At 42.1% G+C, this 24,407-nt stretch overlaps 1 protein-coding gene across 4 annotated transcripts in view; it reads left to right on the forward strand.

Annotated features, from left to right (window-relative positions):
• LOC105498745 (FERM domain containing 3) overlaps nt 1–24,407 on the forward strand; it is a 294,366-nt gene that overhangs the window by 183,456 nt on the left and 86,503 nt on the right. For 3 of the 4 annotated variants that reach the window (XM_011771041.2, XM_011771039.2, XM_071077625.1), the window contains exons 4-5: nt 13,371–13,449; nt 19,772–19,869. In XM_011771041.2, coding sequence (XP_011769343.2) covers nt 13,371–13,449; nt 19,772–19,869 — 177 coding nt within the window. Of the gene's footprint in view, nt 1–13,370; nt 13,450–19,771; nt 19,870–20,033; nt 20,160–24,407 lie in introns of those variants that run through there. The other variant, XM_011771044.3, reaches the window with a different exon arrangement.

Here is a 24,407-nt window from a genome sequence, read left to right on the forward strand (position 1 = left end):
CAGATGAACCACTCAATATAAAAATATGCAAAAGACTCAGACAAGGAATAAAAATAAATGACCAAGAAGCTCACAAACAGATGCTCAATATCATTAGCTATGAAGGAAATGCAAATTAGAATAAGATATTTTTATTTCCTATACTGAGAAAATTGTAATTATTGATAATATCCAGTTGATGAGGATGAGGGTAACACTTCTGGTGAAAGTGTATAAACTGATAAAGCCACTTTGGAGGGTAATCTGGTTGTATCTTTCAAGATTAAAAATGCCTATGTCTCTTGGTCCAGCAAATCAATTACTACAAATCTATCTGTAGCAAAATTTTTTCACTCACAGGTGTATATTAAGCAAGGATGTTTATTACAGCATTGCTTATAACATGGAGAAAGCAATAAAAATGCCAGTAATTTTTGCAAGGATAAATTATGTGTGTATACATAGTCATTTAAAAAACAGGCAGACATGTATTATTGACATGGAAAGGCTTATTAGATATATTGTTGAGTTTAAAAATCAGATTAAAATACCACATGAAGAATGATACTTTTATATAAAAGTAGAATTATTTTGTGCGACTATATAGTGCATGGAAGAAGGACTGGAAAGATGTATACTTAACTGTGGTTACCTCTGGGGAACAGAGTGGAATATTGGGACATGAGGCTTTTGCATTTTATTATATATAGTTATGTTGCACTCATATCTTTTACCATGAGAATATATTCTGATATGATTTGGTAATGAAAATAAAATAAACAAAAGGAGAGAAATCTTTATGCAAAGCAAGGAAGGAAGGGAGGAAGGAGGGAAGGAAGTAAAGAAGGAAGGAAGGAGGGAGGAAGGAGGGAAGAAAGGGAGGAAGTAAAGAAGGAAGGAGGGAGGGAAGGAAGGAAGGAGGGAAGGAAGGAAGGAAAAAGGAAGAAAGGAAGGAAGGAAGAAGGAAGTAGGGTGCATATGCATTAAGCATGTTCTATAGAAACAGAGACTGAAATGAAAGAAAGCTCACTTACTCTTCTAAACAAGCTCTCCACTTAATCCTGGCTGGTGCCTGTCTGAGACCTGATTAGCGCAGCAAGGTAGTTAAGATCCTATTCTTGCCCTATTTACCAGAGACTGTGCTGCTGCCAAGCACCCTGAAGGGGCAGGGGTGCTTGGAAATGGCTTCTGCATGCAAATCAGGGTAGGGAGGACCCCCAGCCTCTGCATAACACATGCATACAACTCAGCCATTACAGCAGTACTGAGTCAAGTTGCTGCTGGCTGATGACAATGGTGCTCAGAAGTTGTGATGGCACTCCCTGGAAACCTGGGCTGGCATGGAATTCCTGACTGTGATGGTGATAGTCTTGGTACTTCATGTTTATGTCTCATTCCTTAGCGTTCCAACATCCCCCTTGGGGCTAATCCAACAAAGAGCTCTCTTGCTAATAAATTATTTTTTGTCAGTAGGAAATTGAGATAGAGAGAGAGAGAGAGAGAGAGAGAGAGAGAGAGAGAGAGATCCAAGAGCGTTGATTTTGCTCTGGTGTAAAGCCACAGGTCTCAATACTCATGAGGCCAGCTTGGATGCTTGACTCTCAACTCTATTTGTCCTTCCAGTTTTCCCCTTGCTGAGTGTGTTAGTTTCTTTGGGCATCCGTAAGAAAGTATCACATACTGGGTGGCTTGAAACAATAGAAATCTATTTGCTTACAGTTCTGGAGGCCCGAAGTCTGAAACTAAGGTGTCAGCAGGGCCGCGCTCCCTCCGAAGGCTCTGGGGAAGAATGCTTCTTGCGTCTTCTGGCTTCTGCTGGTTTCCTGCAGTCCTTGGCCTTCCTTGGCTTGTAGCTGCCTCACTCCACACTCTGCCTCCATCTTCACATGGGGTCTCCTTATGTTTCTCTGTGCCCTGTGTCAAAGTCTCACTCTCCTTTCTCTTATAAAGATATCAGTCAATGGATTTAGTGACCACCCTAACCTAGTATGACTTCATTGTAATTAATTAATCAATTACATTTACAAAGACTCTATTTCCAAATAGGGTTCCATTCTGAGGTTCTAGGTGGATGTGGGTTTTTTAGACCTCCTGTACTCCTCAGCATTTTTCTTTAGCCTCTTTCTTTAGCTTACTACCTCCAGCCCCCTTTGTGCACGTTGTTCTTTTTTGCTGACCTTGGTCACATGCTTTTGACAGGAAAGCTTTGCACAATTCATTTCTTCCAATCCCTATTGTGGCTGAAACCCTGCCTGCAGAAGGAGGGGCAGCCTATCCCATCATCCTCATTTGTGTACCCATACTTGTCTAATCATAATCTCCAGCACTGGGTTTGGAAAATTTCTTCACCTGCTCCATGGCTTTGTATAAAAGATGATGCATGTTATGGATTCACAATAAATGCTTTCTGACTAGGATTAAGATGCTCTTTTTAGAGCAGAAGTGGACGTTCAAATGCCATTTTCTTTACAAAAAAAAAGCAAAACATACAACTGAACACAGCTCATTACATAAATAAAAAAGTACAAAGTCCCCAAGTACTATGGTTTAGTTTTGGATGCCTTTGTTCTTCCCAGTTTTCTTCTCCCCAGAGTTTCTTTCCAGGAAGAGCAGCTGTGATTTTTGTTTCAGCCATGGAGAGTCTCCAGCTTTGGACACCTCTTTACCTTATTCGAGAGACAGCTCATTAGGTTGGGCCAGGTATCTGTTATTCTCCCAAGTTCAATCGTTTCATCAGAATTTTTATATTTGATCCTTCTGGAAAGTTAATGCAATTTGAGCCTAAAAATAGTTTCCATGCTGTGCTCATTCTTTGTTTCCCAATATGGAAGGAGAGGATAGTAACAATAGTAATGACAAAAGCCTTAATTTTATAGCATGCAGTTCTAAATGGTGTACACATTTGACAAGCCATAGATTTCTAATTCTTAACTTTATGCTTATGCGATGATTGGTGGCAACACTGACATCATTTTGACTGGATGTAGTAGTGTGTGCAGGGGTTTCAGGGAGTACCTAGCACTCCTCATGGGAAGGAGGGTAGTGTGACAGGGGTAGTAGGGGAAGCAGAAGGAATAGGGAGCCTCTCCTGGGGGAAGTCCTCATATCTCTGGGGCAGTACTTCCAGGGGCTTCCTTCTTCTTTCAGGAATGCCCGCATTCTTTCTTAAAGGCCCACACAACTCAAAACTACACGTGTTGGCAGCATGAGCATCTGAATGATAACCATGATAGGCATGGGGTTCCATGCTCTGTATATGAGTACTAGAGGTGGTTCAGGTGTGGGTGAAGTGGGTAGGAAGGCTTTGTTCATGTCTCCCTTTGGTGAGAGAGCCTTTATAGTGCCTGATTTTTGGATGTAACTTAACAGTATAAAATCTCAATACCAAATTATATAAGTAGTTGAATTTTGCTGTTACAGTTGTTATTTCTACATATTGATTTACACCTACCAACATGACTCCAAGGGTCTGGCTAGTTGTACAACATCAGCAGCAAAGAGATTCCTGGGTTTCTTGCCTTCAGTTTCATGTGTTCTTGCTAACCTTTTGGCTAAAATGTTTAGGTCACTGTACCCTTGGCTCAGGCAGCAAAGCTGTCCTTTAGATGCCAAGGCTGCCAAATATCTCTTCATATACACACCTGTCTCATGCCCACTTCTTCCTCACTCCTGCCTGGGAGATGACAGTGCCCCCTCACTCTTTCAACCAAGGTAAAAGGCAAGGTAACATTGAAGGACGTGACTTTAACCATGTTGATTTCTTCCCCGCATTTTAGAGTAACAATAACTCCCATGCACTCAGTCCACAGGTCTCAGCAGGCTGCAGAGTGCTCTGCAGTCATGAGCTCACGTTATCCTCATCGCGGTCTCTACAACAGGTTGCAGGCCACACCTTGTCACCACCTATGTTCATATGGCCTTTGGTCTAGGAATAGGTTTTACATTTTTAAATGGTTGAAAAAAATCAAAAGATATATAAGATTTTTGTGGCGTACAAAAATCATACAAATTCAAACTTCAGTGTTTTATTGGAGCACAGCTATACACATTTGTTTATGTATTGGTGGTGGCTGCTTCTCTACTACAACAACTGGGTGGAGTCGTTGAGACGGAAAACTTGAGGCTTCCAAAGTTGAAAATATTTATTCTCTAGCCTTTTACAGAGAAAGTTTGATGCCCTGCTCTCTGTGGTTGGTTCCATTATTATTCCCATTTTACAGCTGAGGAAATGGAGGCAGGGAGTTTTAAGTTTGGACACAGCAATTTGTTCAAATGACAAACTTGAGGTTAGAAGTGTTGGACCCCAAAGTCTCTTTTCAAGCTTTTCCTGAGCAGGCATAGGCAGACAGAGAATTCAGAGACCAAGGATTTGTGAGGCAACCACTCAGCATTCCAATCTCCCCTAAGAGAGTCCTCTGAGTGACTCTAGTCAGTGCCTACGTGTGTGTGTGGGCATGCCTGTGTGTGATAAAAGCACAGGAGGGAACTGTAACAAGAGGAAGATGAATTAAACATGATTCTAAAAACCTGTCTCTGCTTTGGAAGCTGGGGAAACACAGTGATTATCATTTCAGTAAGAATGGGGGAAGGATCATCACTGTTGCTGATGAAGCTGATAGTAACAGTTGTTGTTTAATGATTATAATCATTTCCATGTAGAAGAGAGCAGTCGTGAATGTAGCCTGCAATCTCTGCGGCTGGCTTATTTACACATATTTCTAGAGTCACAGTTGGAGAATGAGTGAGCAATGTTCTGCCCTTTAGGTGCTCAAGCGTCATTTTGCATATGTGCAGAGGTAGTGTATGCTTTCGAACCATTTCATTATTGAATGCAGCACATTTGAAACCATTAGCATCACTGTACGTGGCATGTGCACAACAGGAATATAGGCAACAGTGACCAAGCTGAGAATAAAATCAAGAACTCAATCCCTTTCACAATAGCTGCAAAAAAAAATAAAAATAAAAATAAAAACTTAAGAATATACCTAACCAAGGAGGTGAAAGACCTCTACAAGGGAAACTACAAAACACTACTGAAAGAAATCATAGACAGCACAAACGGAAACACATCCCATGATCATGGATGGATAGAGTCAATATTGTGAAAATGACCATACCGCTAAAGGCAATCTACAAATTCAATGTAATTCCCATCAAAATACCACCATCATTCTTCACAGAACTAGAGAAAACAATTCTAAAAACCATATGGAACCGAAAACGAGCCCACATAGACAAAGCAAGACTATGCAAAAAGAAAAAATCTGGAGGGATCACATTACCCAACTTCAAACTAAATACTATAAGATCATAGTCACCAAACAGCATGGTACTGGTATAAAAATAGGCACATAGACCAATGGAACAGAACAGAAAACCAAGAAGTAAAGCCAAATACTTACAGCCAACTGATCAACAAAGCAAACAAAAACGTGAAATGGGGAAAGGACACCCTATTCAACAAATGGAGCTGGGATAATTGGCAAGCCACATATAGAAGAATGAAACTGGATCCTCATCTCTCATCTTATACAAAATCAACTCAAGATGGATCAAAGACTTAAATCTAAGACCTGAAAACCATTAAGATTCTAGAAGATGACATTGGATAAACCCTTCTAGACATTGGGTTAGGCAAAGACTTCATGACCAAAAACCCAAAAGCAAATGCAACAAAAACAAACATCAATATATGGGACTTAATTAAGCTGAAAAACTTCTGCACAGAAAATAAATAATCAGTAGAGTTAACAGACAACCCGCAGAGTGGGAGAAAATCTTCACAATCTATACATTTGACAGAGGACTAATATCTAGAATCTTCAAAGAACTCAAACAAATCAGCAAGAAAAAAACGAACAGTCGGCTACAGAGCGAGACTCCATCTCAAAAACAAACAAACAAACAGTCCCATCAAAGAGTGGGCTAAGGACATGAATAGACAATTCTCAAAAGAAGATATACAAATGGCCAACACACATATGAGAAAATGCTCAACATCGCTAATGATCAGAGAAATGCAAATCAAAACCACAATGTGGTACGTTACTACTGCAAGAATGGCCATAATTAAAAATAAAAAAATAATCAATGTTGGTGTGGGTGTGGTGGAAAGGGAACACTTTTACACTGTTGGTGGGGTTGTAAACTAGTACAGCCACTATGGAAAACAGTGTAGAGATTCCTTAAAGAACTAAAAGTAGATCTACCATTTGATCCAACAATTTCACTACTGGGTATCCAGTACCCAGAGAAAAAGAAGTCATTATATGAAAGAGGTAATTGCACACGCATGTTTATAGCAGCAAAATTTGCAATTGCAAAAATATGGAACCAGCCCAAATGCCCATCAGTCAATGAGTGGATAAAGAAAATGTTTTATACACACACACACACACACACACACACACACACACACACACATACACACACACACATACATACACACACACACATACATACATACACACACACACACATATATATATACATACACACACACACACACCATGGAATACTACTCAGCCGTAAAATGGAATGAATTAATGGCATTTGCAGGAATTGAAGACTCTAATTGAGTAATTCAGGAATAGAAAACCAAACATCGCATGTTATCGCTCATATGTGGGAGTTAAGCTATGAGCTAAGCTATAAGGCATAAAAATGATGTGATGGACTTTGGGGACTCAGGACAAATGGTGGGGGGTGGTGAGGGATAACAGACTACACATTGGGTACAGTATATACTGCTTGGGTAATGGGTGCACCAAAATCTCAGAAATCATCACTAAAGAACTTATTCATGTAACCAAACACCACCTGTTTCCCAAAAACTATCAAAATAAAAAAAAAATGTTGAAAATAAACTGGGGAGATTTTTCCTAGCTGTAAATCAGAATGTATATGAGAAATATTGTGAGTTTGTATGTATATTTCTGAAATTATGCTTCTGATTTCCCCATGATTCTTTATGATGACTGGAGGAAAATGTTTGGTTTTTAAAAAAAAAGCTGCTAAGTGATGTTTCTCTCTCAAAAAATCCTATCTGATCTTTAAAAGATTTGACTGAGGTTTTTGGTCAGAAATAGAAAGAAAGTCCCCCTTTCCCTTTCCCCGAGGATCCTGCTCAATTGTTTCCTATCCTCAACTCCATTTCTGGGCAATGGCTCAATGTGGAGATGAGAAATTCTGTCTGTGTTTTATAAACAGCTGTACCTCTCTCCATGTTCTCAGTGTTATGAAATCAGCAAAATGATGCTACCCTGGGATCTGCTGACACAAAAGGGGCCACTGAACTGCCCCGAGGAAACACTTGGCTCCCCAGCCCTTGTCTGGCAGGTATCAGTTGGCTGTGGGAGAGGAGCCCTGCTGTTCTCAGTGCAATTACAAGCTCTTGGCATTTAAAAGTGGATTTCACTATTTTTTCCCCTTCTCTGCTACTCTGGTGGTATGCTCTGTTTTTAGCACTTACATGGCTGAGTTAATGCTTTTCAGCTGTTGAGTTGAGTTCAATTCAGTCTTCCCCATCCCCTCCCTCCTATTTCCACCTCCCACTTTCCTTCTCTTCTTCTTGTAGGAGTGTTTATCTCAACAAAACACAATCTCACATTTAGATAATGCCCTGTGTGCACGTGCCAGGAGCCGTTTGGATCCACCCAAACACATCTGGAAGGTAGACATGATGCCTGGCACTGTGACTTCTGCACAGCAGGAAAGAGAAATTAGGTGGCTTTCTCAAGATCACTGTTGGACATCCTCTTCAAAACTCAGGGGCTCATTCTCCGGGGGATTTGGAGTTTTCACTGCCCTGTGTACCCCTGTCAAGGGTGCTGAAGCCTGAGTACCACATTAGACAGGGCCAGGACGTCTTCTCCCGCAGGGTGGCCATGCTGCCCAGTCTAGTAAAGATGCACAGTGGCTGTTCATGATGATACTGTTGGGAGAGGGCTCCAATGCAGGCTGTGGGTTTGCGCAGATAGCTCCTTCATCAGACATTTTCTCTACTGATTCTGCACCAAATATTTGGCACAGATTAGGATCTTTCTTTACGTCATTCCCCTTTCCCTGTAGTTTAAGAATAAGAACACATGGAAGCTGGATTGCGTAGACACTTAGCAGCTTGGAGAAGGGATTAGTCATCACTGTACAAGGGGATTCAAGACCTTGGACATGTCCCAGGGAGTGAATGGGGGCTTCCATGTTGCGTCTGAGAAGGCTCCTTTTCCAGCAGTCATACAGCTGGTGTGGGTGCACCACAGTGCTCAAATGCTGGACTTCTGACCCCAAACCATTGCCATCACACTTGGGGTTAAAGATGACCCCCAACCTCCTTGTTCAATGACTTACAATTTTAAATGATTTGATTTTGAGTGTTTTATGTTTTTGCAAGGTAGTAAAAAGAATTGCACGTACTTCATGGGTTTGATTGGAGTGGGTATGGGAAGAGGGAGCAGAGGTGGCCGTCTTCTCTCATCTGTTACACCTTCTTGGCTTTATTCTTTTCCATAGCACATATGACCTTCTAAAGTCCTGGTATTTCACATATTTATTTTTATTTTTATAACTGTTTACCCCTATTGAATATGTCCTCCATGAAGACAGAATTTCTTTTTAACTTTTATTTTAGATTCAGGGGTTACATGTTTATTAGCTGGATATTTTTCATGATGCCCAGTGTCTATTGTTTCCATCTTTATGTCCATGAGTACCCAATGTTTAGCTCCCACTTCTAAGTGAGAACATGTGGCATTTGTTTTTCCATTCCTGTGTTGATTTGCCTAGGATAATGGCTTCCAGCTACATTCATGTTGCTGCAAAGGATGTGATTTTGTTCTTTTTTATGGCTGCATAGTATTCCATGGTGTATACGTACCACATTTTCTTTATTCAATCCACCATTGATGGGCACTTAGGTTGATTCCATAAGACAGAATTTTTGGCCAGGCATGGTGGCTCACGCCTGTAATCCCAGCACTTTGGGAGGCCAAGGCAGGTGTATCACCTGAGGTCAGGAGTTGGAGACCAGCCTGGCCAACACAGTGAAACCCTGTGTCTACTAAAATTACAAAAAAATAGCTGGGCATTGTGGTGGGTGCCTGTATTCTCAGCTATTCGGGAGGCTGAGGCAGGAGAATTGCTTGAACCCAGGAGTCAGAGGTTGTAGTGAGCTGAGATCGAGCCATTGCACTCTCAGACTGGGCAACAAGAGCCAAATTCTGTCTCAAGAAAAAAAAAAGAAAGAATTTTTGTCTGTTGACAGCTGCTAACATTTGTGCAATGAATGTTTGTACAACATTTAAACTGTGTCTGTTACCTATAACAATAGATAATTGTTGATTGAATTAATCAATTCTCCCTCTAGAAGTAGCTATTGTAACCAACTCCAGAGTTCCTGAATTTTATTCCAGATGTTGAGTGAGAAGAACAGAAGCTGAGAAAAGAGGCTTTCAAAATGTAAATCGTAGGAATTGCTGTAGTGATCCAGATGACAAACTTTTCTAGATCTGTATTTTGATTCTGTCAGAGGGACCAAGGGATGAATGTGATGGCAGGGCCTCAGTGTTCCTCCAGACATCTGCCTCAGAGCCTGGGGTTTATCATTCACCAATTCATTTATCCACACACTCAGAGAATCAGCCTTTTATCAATAATCAGCTCTGGGGATAAAAAGCTGAACAAGACATATTATTCTATACCCTCATGCACCTTGTCATTCATAACTAGATCAGCATTTTGGGGGAAACTATTTATCTTTTTAGCCTGTTCCAGCGCTGTGAAGGAACATTCTTTAGCAGTACTACTTTATAAAATAATAATATAATTTTTGCATCTATTGGTAGAATCTTAAGTAAGTTTCTTAAGGAAAAAGTGCTGCCCCGCCGCCACCAACCCCAACACATTGGCCTCATCAGGCCTGGGTGCAGAGATTGACCTAATCAGTTCAGGTCCCTGGGGCTACTCCTGGATCACTGCGACAGAACTGAGAGGTCCTTCCAACTTATAGGGAAACTCTTCTTTTATTGGTGACATGGGGTCAATGATGTTGGCTAGATATGAGAGAAAAACACAATAGGGCATATATAATGGTAGAAAAAAATAGAAAATGTTAAACTTGAAAAGTGCCTCCTCTTGTTTTTTCCTGCCGCCAGCTCTCATCTCTTCTGTGACAAGGGGTTCAATAATGAGCATATCTCGAGCACCTTGTATTGATTTCTCCTGTGATCATATCCCAGTAAATGGAGGGAGATGTCAGGAATGTAGTGGCTTGTTTGTGTGACTTAGCAACAGCAAATATGAAAATAATTCAGACTGTGGGCCTATTGTAAACTCAGGGTGAATCAACACTAAGAGGAGAGCATTAAAAAGAGACAACAATTATGTCCAGAATGAGGCTGGCAAGCCTAGGGTCCCCAGCTTGAGGAAGCATAGAGCAGACAAGAATCTACTGAGGGTGGAGGGGCCTGCTGGGGAAGGCCACTCAGAACTGCTTCAGATGAAGAGGACCAGGATGTTTATTTTAGAGAAGACTCAGAAGGACCACAAGTGCCATCTTCAGATGATGGAAGGATTCTTCATGTATGTGGGAGAAGCACTAGACCTTCCTGGAGCCTCAGAGCTTGGAGTGAGGAGAACTGGTTGGGAAAGCACTCAGACATAGTCAAGGAGAGCACCGGGGAGCAGTTCTGGGCTTCACTACCTGATCCTTTGGAACAAGTGTGAGTCACTATTTGTATCTGAGGATCTCCGATGCTTATTGAAGCCAACTTAGGACACTAAGAAGTTAATGCTACCCAGGTAGAAGAGAAAGGACAGCTCTCGTTTGGGGCCATTTTCTGTGATCTTCCTTTTTATAAATTGCTGCTAGTCAGGTGACTTTATTTTTCTGCTCTCTTTAAAATGTTTTCCCATACCTATTGATCCAACAATTCAACTTTTGAGAGTCTATATTATAGAAATAAAAATACAAGCACATAGTGGTCTATGCACAAGGATGGATATGGTTTGATGTAGAATAGTTTAAATTGCAAAAGTGTAAAAACAACCCAAATGACAATTAAAAGGGAATAATCGAGTACATTCTGGTGTGTATTCATAATATGAACTATTCTGTAGTTACTATAGACGTTAAGTTAGATCTCTACTTACTATCCTGGAGGGATGGGCAGGATACAGCGTTAAGTGAGAAAAGTGAGAGAAATATGTACAGTATGATCTTATTTTGTTAGAATAAATTAAAAATCTCTCCACATATATAATATAATCAGTTGGCATATATTTGTGTGAGGATGGCAAAAGGAGGGGAAGAATATAGATGAAAGTTGTTAACATGGGTTGGAGAGTTTGGGGTGGGATGAAGTTGGGTAGGAACCTGAGACAGATGGGGCAGGATTAGAAACAAAGTGAAGAATGAAGTAGGATGGCTTGTCTGTCTGTCTGTCTATCTATCTATCTATCTATCTATCTATCTATCTATCTATCTATCTATCATCTATCTACCTATCTCTATCTCTATTAAATATAGTACTTTAAACAAACTTAAAACAAAGCTGGGAAATGTTTAAAGATAAATTATTTTGTATTACAACTGAATTTCTAGATATCGTTAAAGATGAATGATGTATTTTTCTAAGCTTTTTCTTTGCTATGTGGAAGGTATCTGTTTTCTCCTAGTGCTTCAGGAAAAAAAGGTTCTTTGCTTAAATCTAGGGAACATAGGATCAGGTTAGGAGCACTCATCTCAGTTAAGAATTGTGCTAGTTGTTGATAGGGAAGTAGGGCGTTGAATAAAAAAGTTCTAACGTGTGTGTGTGTGATCAGTTTTTCTCTGCTGAGATCATCAGCAAGATGATGCTCTGCTTTTTGTAATTTAGATGCTATCAAATCATTTTTAATAATTGTTTTTCATATTAAATTATTCTTATTACACATTCATATTCAAGAACCCCGTGGTTCTTTCTGTGTAAAGGATTTGTCTACATCTGGAGTAGTCCAGACAGTATAGAGTTGGATGGCAGTTTAACCCTTGCGTATCTTGAAAGAGGAATTTGGGTAAAACAGGATATTGTTTCATATTCACATTTGGTTGTAGACTGAGAGCTGATCCCAGGTAGCTTTACTGATACAGAAGCAAATAAGTGGTATGTCCGATCCCTGGAAATAGTAATGCTAACTATCTTATTTCCTTGATTTTAAGATGTTCATTTTATATGTTAACTGAAATCTGAATGCATCTCACTACATTCATATGCATTTATCAGAGTAATATTGCAAATCAGTAGTGATCTTATAATTGAAGGTCTTGGAAGTCCTGTAGAATCCCCATTAGCTGGATGAGTTCTGGATATTTGATGCAAATCAGAACACTCCAGAATCATGAACCTCAACCAGAATTGCAGCCTGCATAGGATTTTCCCTTCAGGGAAACCAGAAAGTTATAAAAGTGTTTTCTTTTTTTTTTTTCCTTTCTTTTCTTTCTTTTTTTTTTTTTTCATTTCTTTTCTTTCTTTTTTCTTTTGTTTTCTTTTTTGAGATGGAGTTTCACTCTTGCTGCCCAGGCTGGAGTGCAATGGTGCAATCTCGGCTCACTGCAACCTCTACCTCCTGGGTTCAAGCGATTCTCCTGCCTCAGCCTCCTGAGATTACAGGCATGTGCCACCACGCCTGACTGATTTTTTTTGGTATTTTTAGTAGAGACGGAGTTTCTCCATGTTGGTCAGGCTGGTCTTGAACTCCTGACCTCAGGTGATCAGCCCATCTCGGCCTCCCAAAGTGCTGGGATTACAAGTGTGAGCCGCCATGCCCGACCAACAGTGTTTATTTTCATACAGGTGACTGCCTTTACAGATAGATAGATAATACTAAAAATCTGCAAAGTAGGATCCGTGCATGGCTGACTCCATCTTTTAAATCTTAATTTTAATTCAGAGGCACTATCATTTTGGGAAAGCTAGTCAAATGCAGTGACATTTTTTTTTTCCACCTCACAGGCTAAAAAAATATTTTGTGAGCCCTGCAACTTGAATGGTGCTTATGGGCAATTTATTTGTCACAAGGGTGGGAAGAATCAGAAGAGAAGTGTTCTCTGGAGCTGTGTGCTGGAGGGAACGAAGGAATGAAGGCGAGCTGTGATGTGGAAAAATGAGCTCACTGACTAGGTTGCTGGTGTTCTACATTTGCTCTGGGAGTCCTGTCAAGCATTTTCTTTGAGTTTTGTTGTTGCTGTCGCTTTGTTTTCTTGGGCATCATATCTGCTTCTTCCAGAACAATCACCCCCTCCCGGCCCCACTCCCCAGGCTAGCCTGTCAGGCTGCACGGCTGCCTTTCCCGTGTGTGTTTGAGGCCATGGTCTTTTGCTGCTTTTCTCATGCCTTTTCTTTATGATGTTTCAGCTCATCCACCATACACCATGTGCTTTAGAGTGAAATTCTACCCACATGAACCCTTGAAGATTAAAGAAGAGCTCACAAGGTATTTTTTGTTTGTTTGTATGTTTAACGTGCGCCTTTAACCAGCCAGGACCTCTCTGGTCTTGCAGGCTCCACGGCCTCCCGTCTACAGCTGATGGTTTCAGTGTTGCAGGCTCAGAACTCAGCGTTTTTGCTTGGAATGCTTCTCTTACACTGAATTGTTTTGGGATTTTTAAAAAACAATTGTCATTGAGAGTGTAATTAACTGCAGAAAAAAAGCACTGGCTATGACGGGGGAGGTGTTCTCTGAAAACATCTGACAGTGGGGTGCTAAAAATAAATAGGAGGCATCTGTCGTTGAGACATGGGCAAATTCATACCCGGTGCAGTCCCTAGTCTATCTTTTGGATCTCAGCTTTTCTGGGAGGGAAAGGATCGCCTGGCAGAATGCACTGTCTGTCATCCTGCCTTCTGCTTGCTGAATGACCGACTGGGCGGCAGGCGTCCCTCCATTCAGACTCTTCTCAGCCCAACTCTCCTGCTTCTGCTGGGGCTACAGCTTCAGTGTACCTTGAGTGGGGGGGGGATTGGCTTCCTTGAATAACCTGGGCACAGGTTGTGAGCAGGACTTCAGGAGGATGGGAGAGAAAGAGTTGCTGTGCCCTTAGTTCTAGATGAGGCTCTGGCTTGGTGACCACAAAAATCACTTGCTATAATCATCTCTCAAAATAAGCTGCTTAGGTACAGATAGATGCAACAGAAAAGCAAGTGTAATCGGCTCTGATCATTGGCAGGGGGAGGTTTTGGGTTCTTGGATATTTTGCTTCCTTGTTATTATCCAGGGTCTCTGGTAAGCTTGACCATTAGTGGCGTGGAGGTGACTTTGGGAGGGAGCAGATAGTTCTGCTCTCTATTATTAATTTGCTCACAGTCATTTAGTAAGGTTTGTGCTGGGGGTGGGAGATGGGGAGAGAGGGGGTGTGTGCGTGGAAACGACGGTAATAGATAATGGACGTTATAAGCAGTGGTTGGGATTTTGCAATCTGGCCTGGTTTTTTCTTTTTATTGAGGTAAAATTCACATGACGTAAATTGATCTCAGCATTTTGAAGTGTATAATGCAGTGGCATTCAGTACATTCACAGTGTTGGACAACCCTTCCCACCATCTAGTTCTAGAAGTTCTCATCACCCTCAGAAGAAACCATGTACCCCATAGAAGTCACTCCCTATTCTCCACCCCAGCCCCCGTCCAAGCCCCTGGCAACCACTTTTAGTCTCCATGGATTTGCCCATTCTGGACACTTCATGTAAATGGAATGGTACAGTATATAGCTTTAGTCTGATTTTGGATTGAAAATTTTAATTATTTATTTGATAAATTTGTTCTTACTTGCTGTTACTACCCAGGGGGCAGGGACTGAATTAGCTGCCAAAGACAGAGAGAGAGAAAGGAGAGAGAGAGAGCTATTTGTCCTGCCCTCAGGGTGCTAACAGTGTAATTAGGAGGATCAAATCAAATCCTAATGCCTCACTTTTGTCATTTTTTCTCTTTGTAATTTTGTCTGGAGGATAAAAATTGAGTATGTGTCACAATATAAATTAAGGATGGACATTTTGTTGTTGAGAAAAGTCCCATTTGAAAGTAAAAGAGCACAGCGTTTCAGTTAATAACCCTGGTTTCGCCCCTCTCAATCGTATTTGCTAACATTTTCCTACCTTTGTCTAAATAGCTCAGGTATGAATAGTAGAATATCGTGACCCTTTTGGTTTTCAAAGGTAACTAAGATGTTCCACTGCCCTTACACAAGTAGAAATGGACTTTTCTTAGTCAACACAGTCCTTAGGATTCTAAATGAATTGAGAAACTGTGGACTGCCCCAGGTACTTATGGTTTGAATTCCTATCTTGAAGGCATTTAGTTTTTCTTGTATGATAAATTGTTATTTTATTATAAGATTAATCTAAAGTTTGAGAAGAATTTAATATGTGAGAAGTTAAGATCATGTTCATGACCATGCTTAAGAGTAAAGAAATGTTAAGAAAAAGACAAATTTAAAAATGCAAAATAATAAAAATAACCACAAAAGATGATATTTGAAATCACTTTTCACCCTTTATCTCCCCATTTAAGCGATCATCTTACAATCCTTTAGATTTCTGGGGCTTTTGTAAATGCTCTATACATTGAATGTTACCAAAAGGATGTTGATTTTAATTTTTTTTAGAAGAACCATCTTCTAATCCATGTAGAGATGCTGTTTTATTAATGGCAGCACAGTAATTTATGACTCAGACCCTCATGTGTTTTTGTTGCTTAATCTTTTTGTGCAGGAATGACACTAAAGGGAGATGCATTGTTTTTTGGTAGCTATTATATTAAAAAAATGAGCATCCTTAATGCGAAACCATTTACAAGGCTCAGTGGATTATGTTGAATCCACAGTAATTCTCGATTATCTCCTGAGATCACTGATACGGGCGCAGCCCCAAACTCTGATGTGAAAGCTGCTTTTCTTTTCTCAGGAAGCTCTTGCCAAATTGATTTCTGAGTTCTGGGATTAGAACCCAAGCCTCTCATTTATCAATAAATAGTTATTTGAAACTATTTTTCACTGCCAAACTCATCAAAAAGTAGAAAGAAATGCTTTTATGTTTGATGCACACATTCAATACACTGAAAAGAAACTTCATGGTATTTGGCCTGGTGGTTTACAGTCCTTAAAAAGGGCTAAGATTTAATCATTTAAAGCATTTGTGTGACTTTGCTATTCTGAATAGTCTAGGGCCGGTCCTCAAAGTGAGGTCCCTGAGCCAGCAGCATCAGCATTACCTGGGAGCTTGTTATAATTGCAGATTCTTGGTGTCTGTCCAAGACCTACTGAATCAGAAACCCCCGGCAGTTGGGTTCAGCAACCTATTTTCATAAGCCCTGCAGGTAATTCTGAAGCATGCCAAATTTTGAGAACCACCACTCTAAGACAATTTGGATTTTCAAAATAGTTTATTTTGGTAGCTATTGAAGTGTACAGTTTAGTATGTGCACAGATTTGTACCACTAACACCATGATCGGATTCCAAAACATTTTCATCACCCCAGTAAGAAACTTTGTACCCAAGCAGTCATCCAGTATTCTCTCTTCTCCCAAGTTCCTGGCAACCAGTCATCTGTTTTCTGTCTCTATATATTTGTCCATTCTGGTTGTTTCATATAAATCAAAGCATGCAATGTGTAGCCTTTTGGGTCTGGCGTCTTTTCACTTAGCATAATGCTTTCAAAGTTTATCCCTGTTGTAGCATCTTCAGCATTTCTTTTTTTTTTTTTTTATGATTGGATGATATTCCAGTGTATAGATATACCACATTTCTTTTATTTATTCATCAGCTGGGGGACATTTGGCTTGTTTTCCCTTTTTTTTTTTTTTTTTTTTTGATGGAGTCTTTATCTGTTGCCCAGGCTGGAGTGCAGTAGCAGTAGCGTGATCTCGGCTCACTGCAGCCTCTGCTTCCCGGGTTCAAGCAATTCTCCTGCCTCAGCCTCCCGAGTAGCTGGGATTTCACAGGCACGAGCCACCACATCCGGCTAATTTTTGTATTTTTAGTAGAGACCAGGCTTTGTCATGTTAGCCAGGCTGGTCTCAAATTCCTGACCTCAGGCTATCCGCCCACCTCAGCCTCCCAAAGTGCTGAGAGTACAGGCATGAGCCACTGAGCCCTGCCCTGTTTTCACTTTCCAGCTATGATGAATAATGTTATTATGAACACTCATGTACAAGTTTTGGTGAGGGCTTAGATTCTGATTTCACTGGGTCTGGGGTAGGATCCAGAGGCCCACTGGTTTAGAACCTTATTACTCAAAGTGTGGCTGATGGAGCGGCACCACAGAATCCCCTGGAACTTATTTATTTATGTATTTATTTATATTTATTTTTTGAGATGGAGTCTTGCTGTGTCACCCAGGCTGGAGTGCAGTGGCGCGATCTCAGCTCACTGTCACTTCTGCCTCCTGGGTTCAAGCGATTCTCCTGCCTCAGCCTCCCGAGTAGCTGGGATTACAGGTGCCCACTACCATGCCCAGCTAATTTTTGTGTTTTTAGTAGAGACGGGTTTTCACCGTGTTAGCCAGGATGGACTCCATCTCTGGACCTCGTGATCCACCCAACTCGGCCTCCCAAAGTGCTGGGATTACAGGTGGGAGCCACCGCACCTGGCCCCCCTGGAGCTTATTAGAAATATAGAATCTCAAGCCCATCCCAGACCTTTTGAATCAGAATCAATTTTAACAAACTCTTCAAGTAATTCATGTGCACATTAAAGTGTGAGAGGCACTAGATTAAGCAGCTAGTCTGAGTCCTTACCCAATGAGTGTAATATGGTTCCTTTGACAGAATACGTACCAAGCTCCAAATTAAAAACTTATTAGGGACTGCCTTTATCCTCTGCACAAAATTTAATACTAAACTGGGGACAGAGATTGTCATTTAAGCCTCCACCATGCCCCCAGTGCCCACACAGCACAGTGCATGGCATAAAGCAGATGTTAGACAAAGATATGGTGAAGGAAAACATCAGTGAGCCACTGATTCCTTCAATGGCTCCAGTGTGCTTTCAGTGAACCAATGGCCCAGAAACAGTGAGCTCCAGTGCTCTAGGGTTGACAGTGTCCCTGTGACCTTAGCACACTAATCACCCTTTCTGATTCTCTACTTCTTTGCCTTTAAAATGGGGATTACGCATGTCGCTCCTCCTATGGCTGAGTAAAGATTAAACTACTTGGGCGCTAGAGATGTTTGTTAGTTGAGCTTCTCCAGAGAAATAGAACTAATAGGCTACACACACACATAAACACACACACACACATGCACACATGCACACACACCCTTTCATACATAATGAGAATTATTATAAGGAATTGGCCCATGTGACTATGGAGGCCAAGGTATCCCATGACCTGCTATCTGTACCTTGGAGACCCAGGAAAGCCAGTAGTTCAAAGGCCTGAGAGCCAGAGAGTCAATGTTGTAGATTCCAATCCAAGTCGAAGGTCTGAGAACCAGGAGCACTGAGGATAGAAGATTGATGTCCCAGCTCAAGCATCAGGCGGAGTGAATTCAGCTTCCTCTGCCTTTGTGTGCTATTCAGTCCCTCAGTGGATTGCATGAGGTCCACTCACACTGGGGAGGCTCATCTGCTTTACTCAGTCCACCAAGTCAAATGCTAATCTCTTCCAGAAACACCCTTGCCCAGAAAAACTGTTGAACCAGATATCTGGGTATCCCATGGCTCAATCCAGTTGACACATAAAATTAACCTCACAAGGTGATACCTGGGACTGATTGAGAGATGCGCCCTGCAAACCCCCAAGAAGACGAGAAAGAGAAAAAACATTGGTTTCTGAGAGTTAAACTCTAAAGTAAGCACGGAAAGAATCTGCACACATCTGTAAAGTTTCTCTGCTCAGAAACAACAGATCCCAGGCCTGAGCATGGAATGAAAGAACCTTGAGAAGATGAGGAAATTGGAAGAGAGCTTGATCAGTGTGGAGTAACAGAAAGGACGGGGACAAAATGAGCCTGAGCCAGGGGTTGCAACCTGGCACCCTGCTTTGCTGCCTGCCTCCCACCCTGCTATTTTTCTGGAAAAACTGGACACATTTAGTCTGCTTTTCTAGTGGCAGCACTAGGCTGGAGCTGTGTGGTGGCTGCCCCCTTTCTAGGGAGCCGCTGTGTCCCATCCTGCTTCCAGCACTTCTTACACCAGCACAGGTGACTTGCTCTTGTCATAGGCCACCATGTGCCTGGTCTCAGTAGGCATCTGAGTGTGCCGTCCCTGGAGGGCAGAGACTACACAGATGGCAGCTTTAGTTGTGAATCAGTTAGTTGCCTTTCTGGCCTCATAATAACTGCGACTGTCTGAGGTTGATTAATGTGTCTCTCTCCCCCTAAGAAATGGTGAGGCTGGCCTTATGTACTGATTGAGTCTGTTTCCCGGCTCTCCATTTGAAACAGAGCTAGGGCAGCATGTGCCTGAGATGCAGGTAGTGATGACAGTGGTCATGGCTATCCTCGTGTGGGAGTTTCTGCCAGGAGCTCTGGCCACTGGGTCCTGTGGCTTTCCTCATTTCTTCTCATGCCTCTTTGAAAAGGCAGAGCCTGCTCAGCTTTGGAAGCTGATAAGATCTGCTCAGCAGACACTTCTGCTTTTCTGAATTCAGAGGGCCCCTCTCAGCTTTCCTCTGCTTGTTCTACAAAGGGTTGGGCTTGTCTAAGCCAGTCCCTAGAGCTGGGAAAAGGTCTGGTCACCACTGGAGCTAAGCATGAACAATCCTACTTCTTCCAGACTTCAGCCAAAAGTTAGGGTGACCGTTTCTCCTTTTGTATTGCAGGTACCTTTTGTACCTTCAGATTAAAAGGGATATTTTTCATGGCCGCCTGCTGTGCTCCTTTTCCGATGCTGCCTACCTGGGTGCCTGTATTGTTCAAGGTAAGTCTGGCCACAGCTCACCCATACTACCATTGCGCTGTGGAGCTCCGGCTGTTTCAAGCCTCCGTTTTCTCCCACCCGTGGCCATCCTGCCTGTCTGTGGCTGGAGACCATGTAGGACTGGGTACATAGCAACGGAACCCCTACTCACCTTCCGTTCCGAGCCAGTGGAGTCCGGGTGGAAGGCTGGGCTGAGATGTTCACAGGAGCCTCTGCAAAAACAGAGTCCCTCAAGATCCCATGAGTCAGAGTCAGAAGCTCTCTTTCAAAGGGGCTGGAATGTGGAATGGGTGGGTTTATAAGAAGCTCTGAAGGGCTGTGGGTATTGTATGTTCTCAGTTCCAAATGCTAGATGAGAGGTCTAATGGACATATTGAGGGGGGAATCTGCATCCAGGAAGATGGGTGTTAAACAAAGGGGTCATCCTTGGAAGCATTTTCATGTACATCTGTCTGTCTGTCTGTCTGTCTACCTATCTATCTATCTATCTATCTATCTATCTATCTATCTATCCATCCATCCATCCTATCTATTCGTGTGTGTATGTGTATACGTACATACACATCTATTATGTCTAATTCCTCAGCTCTTCTAGCGATGGGCATGGTGAGGAGAGCACAAGTCCCATAAACTGTCATACCACCATTTGAATCTTTCTTCCCATTTCCTGGATGGTTCACCATGGATAAGTTACCTAGTTACCTAAGCTTTTTGGGGTTCAGTTTCTTCATCTATTAAATGGGATAGTCATCCTCCTTTCCTGGCCATGTGATTTCAGAGACCACTCTGCACCAGGCCAGGGGTAGCAGAGGCCCATTAGAAGTGACTACTGTTCATTTTCCAGTTGAACAAACCCCGGGGGAAATAGCTAATGTGTTGACATGGGTTAGGTTCTGAATGTTTCCACCTAGTAAGGAAAGCGGTTTGAGGGAAGGAGGCCTCCAGGGCCTGAGGCACCACATGGCCACGGATGGGCCCAACACCCAAGTGAAAATGGCTCAGGTGTTCTGTTCCCCTGGATCAGCTGAGAGGCAACTGGAGGGACTCAGATGATCCAGCTGTTTATAGCATGAACATTAACGACATGTTTATGAGAGAGAAGGTGGGGCGGGCGGAAAGAGAGAGAGAGATAGAGAGAGAGAGAGAGGACTATGTCAATCTTCCAATGGATCTGGAATAACACAGGAGCTTCTGATGGTCATTAGTGGTCATCAGTGATGATCATCTGCCTACCACAACACTTAGCTTGTCACTGATGGAGAAACCCGTCATTCTCCTGGGGTTTCCCCTGTGGCCCACCGCCCTCCCTGTGGGATGCTCTGTGCTGTGAAATAGTTCCTTTGATCCTCTTCTCAGTTGTGTTTGGTCTCTGAGAATTCCAAAGCGGGTGTGTGTGTTGTGTTTCGCCCCCTTCCCTGGGAATAGCCTCATTCTGGATAGCAGATTTTGGCAGAGGTGTTAAAACCCTTGGGTATTTTCCCGTTTCAAGCACTACAGTTGATACTGTAGATGGGAAACAGCCCTTTCATCTGGACTGAGGTAGAGAATGTGTTTCTGAAAGCTACTTCTCATACCTTGGAGTGAGAGGACTGTAAATCCCATAGTTCCCTTCCTCCATGATGAAGGCTGCACATCTCGAGTTAGGGTGTACTGTCTTAGGTAAGAGACAAAGGAATCGATACTAATCCAAGCAACAGACCAGCATATGAGGATTTCAGAATGCATTTAGGCCTTAGTGAATTACCATCAATTCTCCTAGGACACGCTTAATATGGATCTATAATGGAAGGCTCGCCATCCTGTTTTCTGTCTGAAATAAAGCCAGGGAGCCTCCATCCAGACGATCAGGGCCCTATTTTATCCCTCATTGCTATTATTACTGACCACACACACACAGACACTGTGGAGAAAGTAGAGTGGGAAATGGACTGGCAGACCTCAAAAAGACCTTTGGGCTCTCAAATGCAGTGCTGTCTGTGGTCATCTATAGCAAATTCAGTAAAAGTGGTTCATAAAGGTCCGATTCTCGGGTGAGTACTTCGGCAGCTCTGCATTCACAAATACAGATATAGGTTGGCGTTTCAGAACTGCTTATTCTTACAGAGTAACAGGGAAGATGGAGTAAGTGATTATCAATAGGAGGCACTGTCGCCCCTCATCGTCTTGTTTGCTAACCCTCTTTCAAGGAGTATGTTTTAAGTTCAGTATATTCTGAGTTTATAAAAAACAGTCAATCAAGTTGGATGTGGTGGTGCACACCTGTAATTCCAGCTACTTGGGAGGCTAAGGCAGGAGGATTTCTTGAGGTCTGGAGTTTGAGACTAGCCTGGGCAACATAGCAAGACCTTGTCTCTACAAGGAATACAAAACCAATCCATCACCTGGAGTTTTGCTGCCTGTCCATACTGAATCCAACAAGCACATTCAAGACATGCAATGCATTTTCTTTCATAATACAAATTGCAAAACAAACACAGAATCTTTGGGATCTATTTATATTCTTTCTTGGTAAAAATATCTTTCCTGTTCCTTTTACAAAGCAGCACCACAGCAGAATTCAACTTATCTCCTCTGCCTGGTGTGTTCAACCCCTGTAGAAATCTTGACTCCTGCTGAACATTCAGAACTCAGTCCAGAAGTCACTTCCTCTGATAAGTCTGTCTGGACAACTCGACCTAAAGCAGCTCCCTCCTGCACGTCATTCTTTCTCAGAGCCCTGTTGTGTTTTCTTGCAAACACTTAGATCTTGAGTTGTTTTTGGACTTATTGTGCATTTCCTCCTATATAGAATCTAATTCCATGGGAGCAGGATCTGGGTGCTTTTCACAGCAGTCTTCCTGTGTCTGACACACAGCAGGTTCTCCACTAAATATGTTAAATGAATCGGGGCACTTGCCTGAAATGAATCGGGGCACTTGCCTGAACTCCAGGTGATTGGTGATTGACTGGTTTTGTATTTTGTGTAGAGAGGATCTCACTATGTTACCCAGGGTGGTCTCAAACTCTAACCTCAAGCAATCCTCCTACCTCAGCCTCCCAAGTAGCTGAGATTACAGGTGTGCACCACCACACATGGCTTGATTGACTGCTTTTAATAAACTCAGAATATACCGAAGCTTCAAACATGCCCTGATTAACCATAGTTAATTGAATCAGGCAGAAGCATTTAACGTTTAGTTAAATTTAACATTTTGTTAAATGACTGTGCCTGATTCATTTAACATTTAGCTAAATGATTGTGCCTGATTCATTTAACTATGAGAAAGATTAGTTGGCCGCCTGCTGGGATGGTATCACTATCTCATTCATTCATTTGTTCATGTGTTCTCCAAATACTTCCTGAGCAGTTGCTAGGGGGCCACATGGCAATACAAAATTCCTGTGGGAAGATGGACAAGGAAACAGGGCATTGTGACCCTGCATTGATGGCTAGATGGAGGAACACACAGGCCCGATCCCTGCTATGAGTGTCCCAGGAGGGCTCCTGACTTAGCAAGGGTGGGTCAGGGAAAGCTCCTGAAGGAGTTGGCCCTGGAGCTAAAGGTCCTGCATCTCAAATTCTTTTGGAATAGTCCTTTCCAAACCAAGGGAAAGCCTGTTGCTTTTTAGACTTTCTGTTTCTGATCTTACTCACCCATTCACTTCAAACTCATTGGATTTTGCTCTTAGAATTGAATGCTTTTAGAAAAGTGCTAGACCTGGTTTCAAACCACAGGGCCTGCAGTTGTATGTCATGTGTTACAACTTCAACTTCCAAGTCATGAGCAGGAGGGAGAACCACGGTTGCTTACCCAACTCCTCTTGGTATGAATAGCTAGAAGTCTTTATTCATTAAAAAAACCTGCCTTCTGCTTAAGGCGAGGTCAGAGTTAAAGACAAGCTTTAAGGGATCAGAGAGCATGGCCTGTGGTGGGGACAGTGTTAGTCTTGTCAGCAATCCAGTGCAATCTTCATGACATTTCTTCTCTAACGTTTTTAATGTTTGCAGTGTTTAGCACTGCAAGTCTATAATATCTCACAAGATTTCCTGGAAAGAAAAGTGCACCCTCACAAATGACGCTCTCCCTCACCAACCACTCTGCAAGCTGACGTTTGCATTGAAGATGACCCAGTTTCATATTGGTTGTCCATTATCCCATCATCTGTGGAAAATAGAAGCACTGGGATTGTCCATCTCCTAAATATTAATGCCTGTAGCTAGTTCACAGGGGCACAAGCGTGTATGTGTGTGCAGGTGGACATGTTATATGTATTTCTTTTGGAACATAGGTTGAGTTAATCATCAGTTTATGGCCCACCTCTCATCATTGGTCCCTTTAGGCCCATGGATTGATTGACTTCCCTTTTCCACTCCTAAGGGCAACACTGAAGAGATATATATATATATATCTTTGTCTTTGTATCCATCCCTATAAAATGATTAATATTGTTTTTTGTGTCTATACTTCTAAGTTTCATAAATTAAATGATGGTATAGAACTCATTGTATTCCCTCCTTTTTACGCTCAGAACACTGCTTTTGGGGTCTGTCCATATTG

This window comes from Macaca nemestrina, chromosome 14 (assembly GCF_043159975.1).
Source record: "Macaca nemestrina isolate mMacNem1 chromosome 14, mMacNem.hap1, whole genome shotgun sequence".
Taxonomy (NCBI): Eukaryota; Metazoa; Chordata; class Mammalia; order Primates; family Cercopithecidae; genus Macaca; species Macaca nemestrina.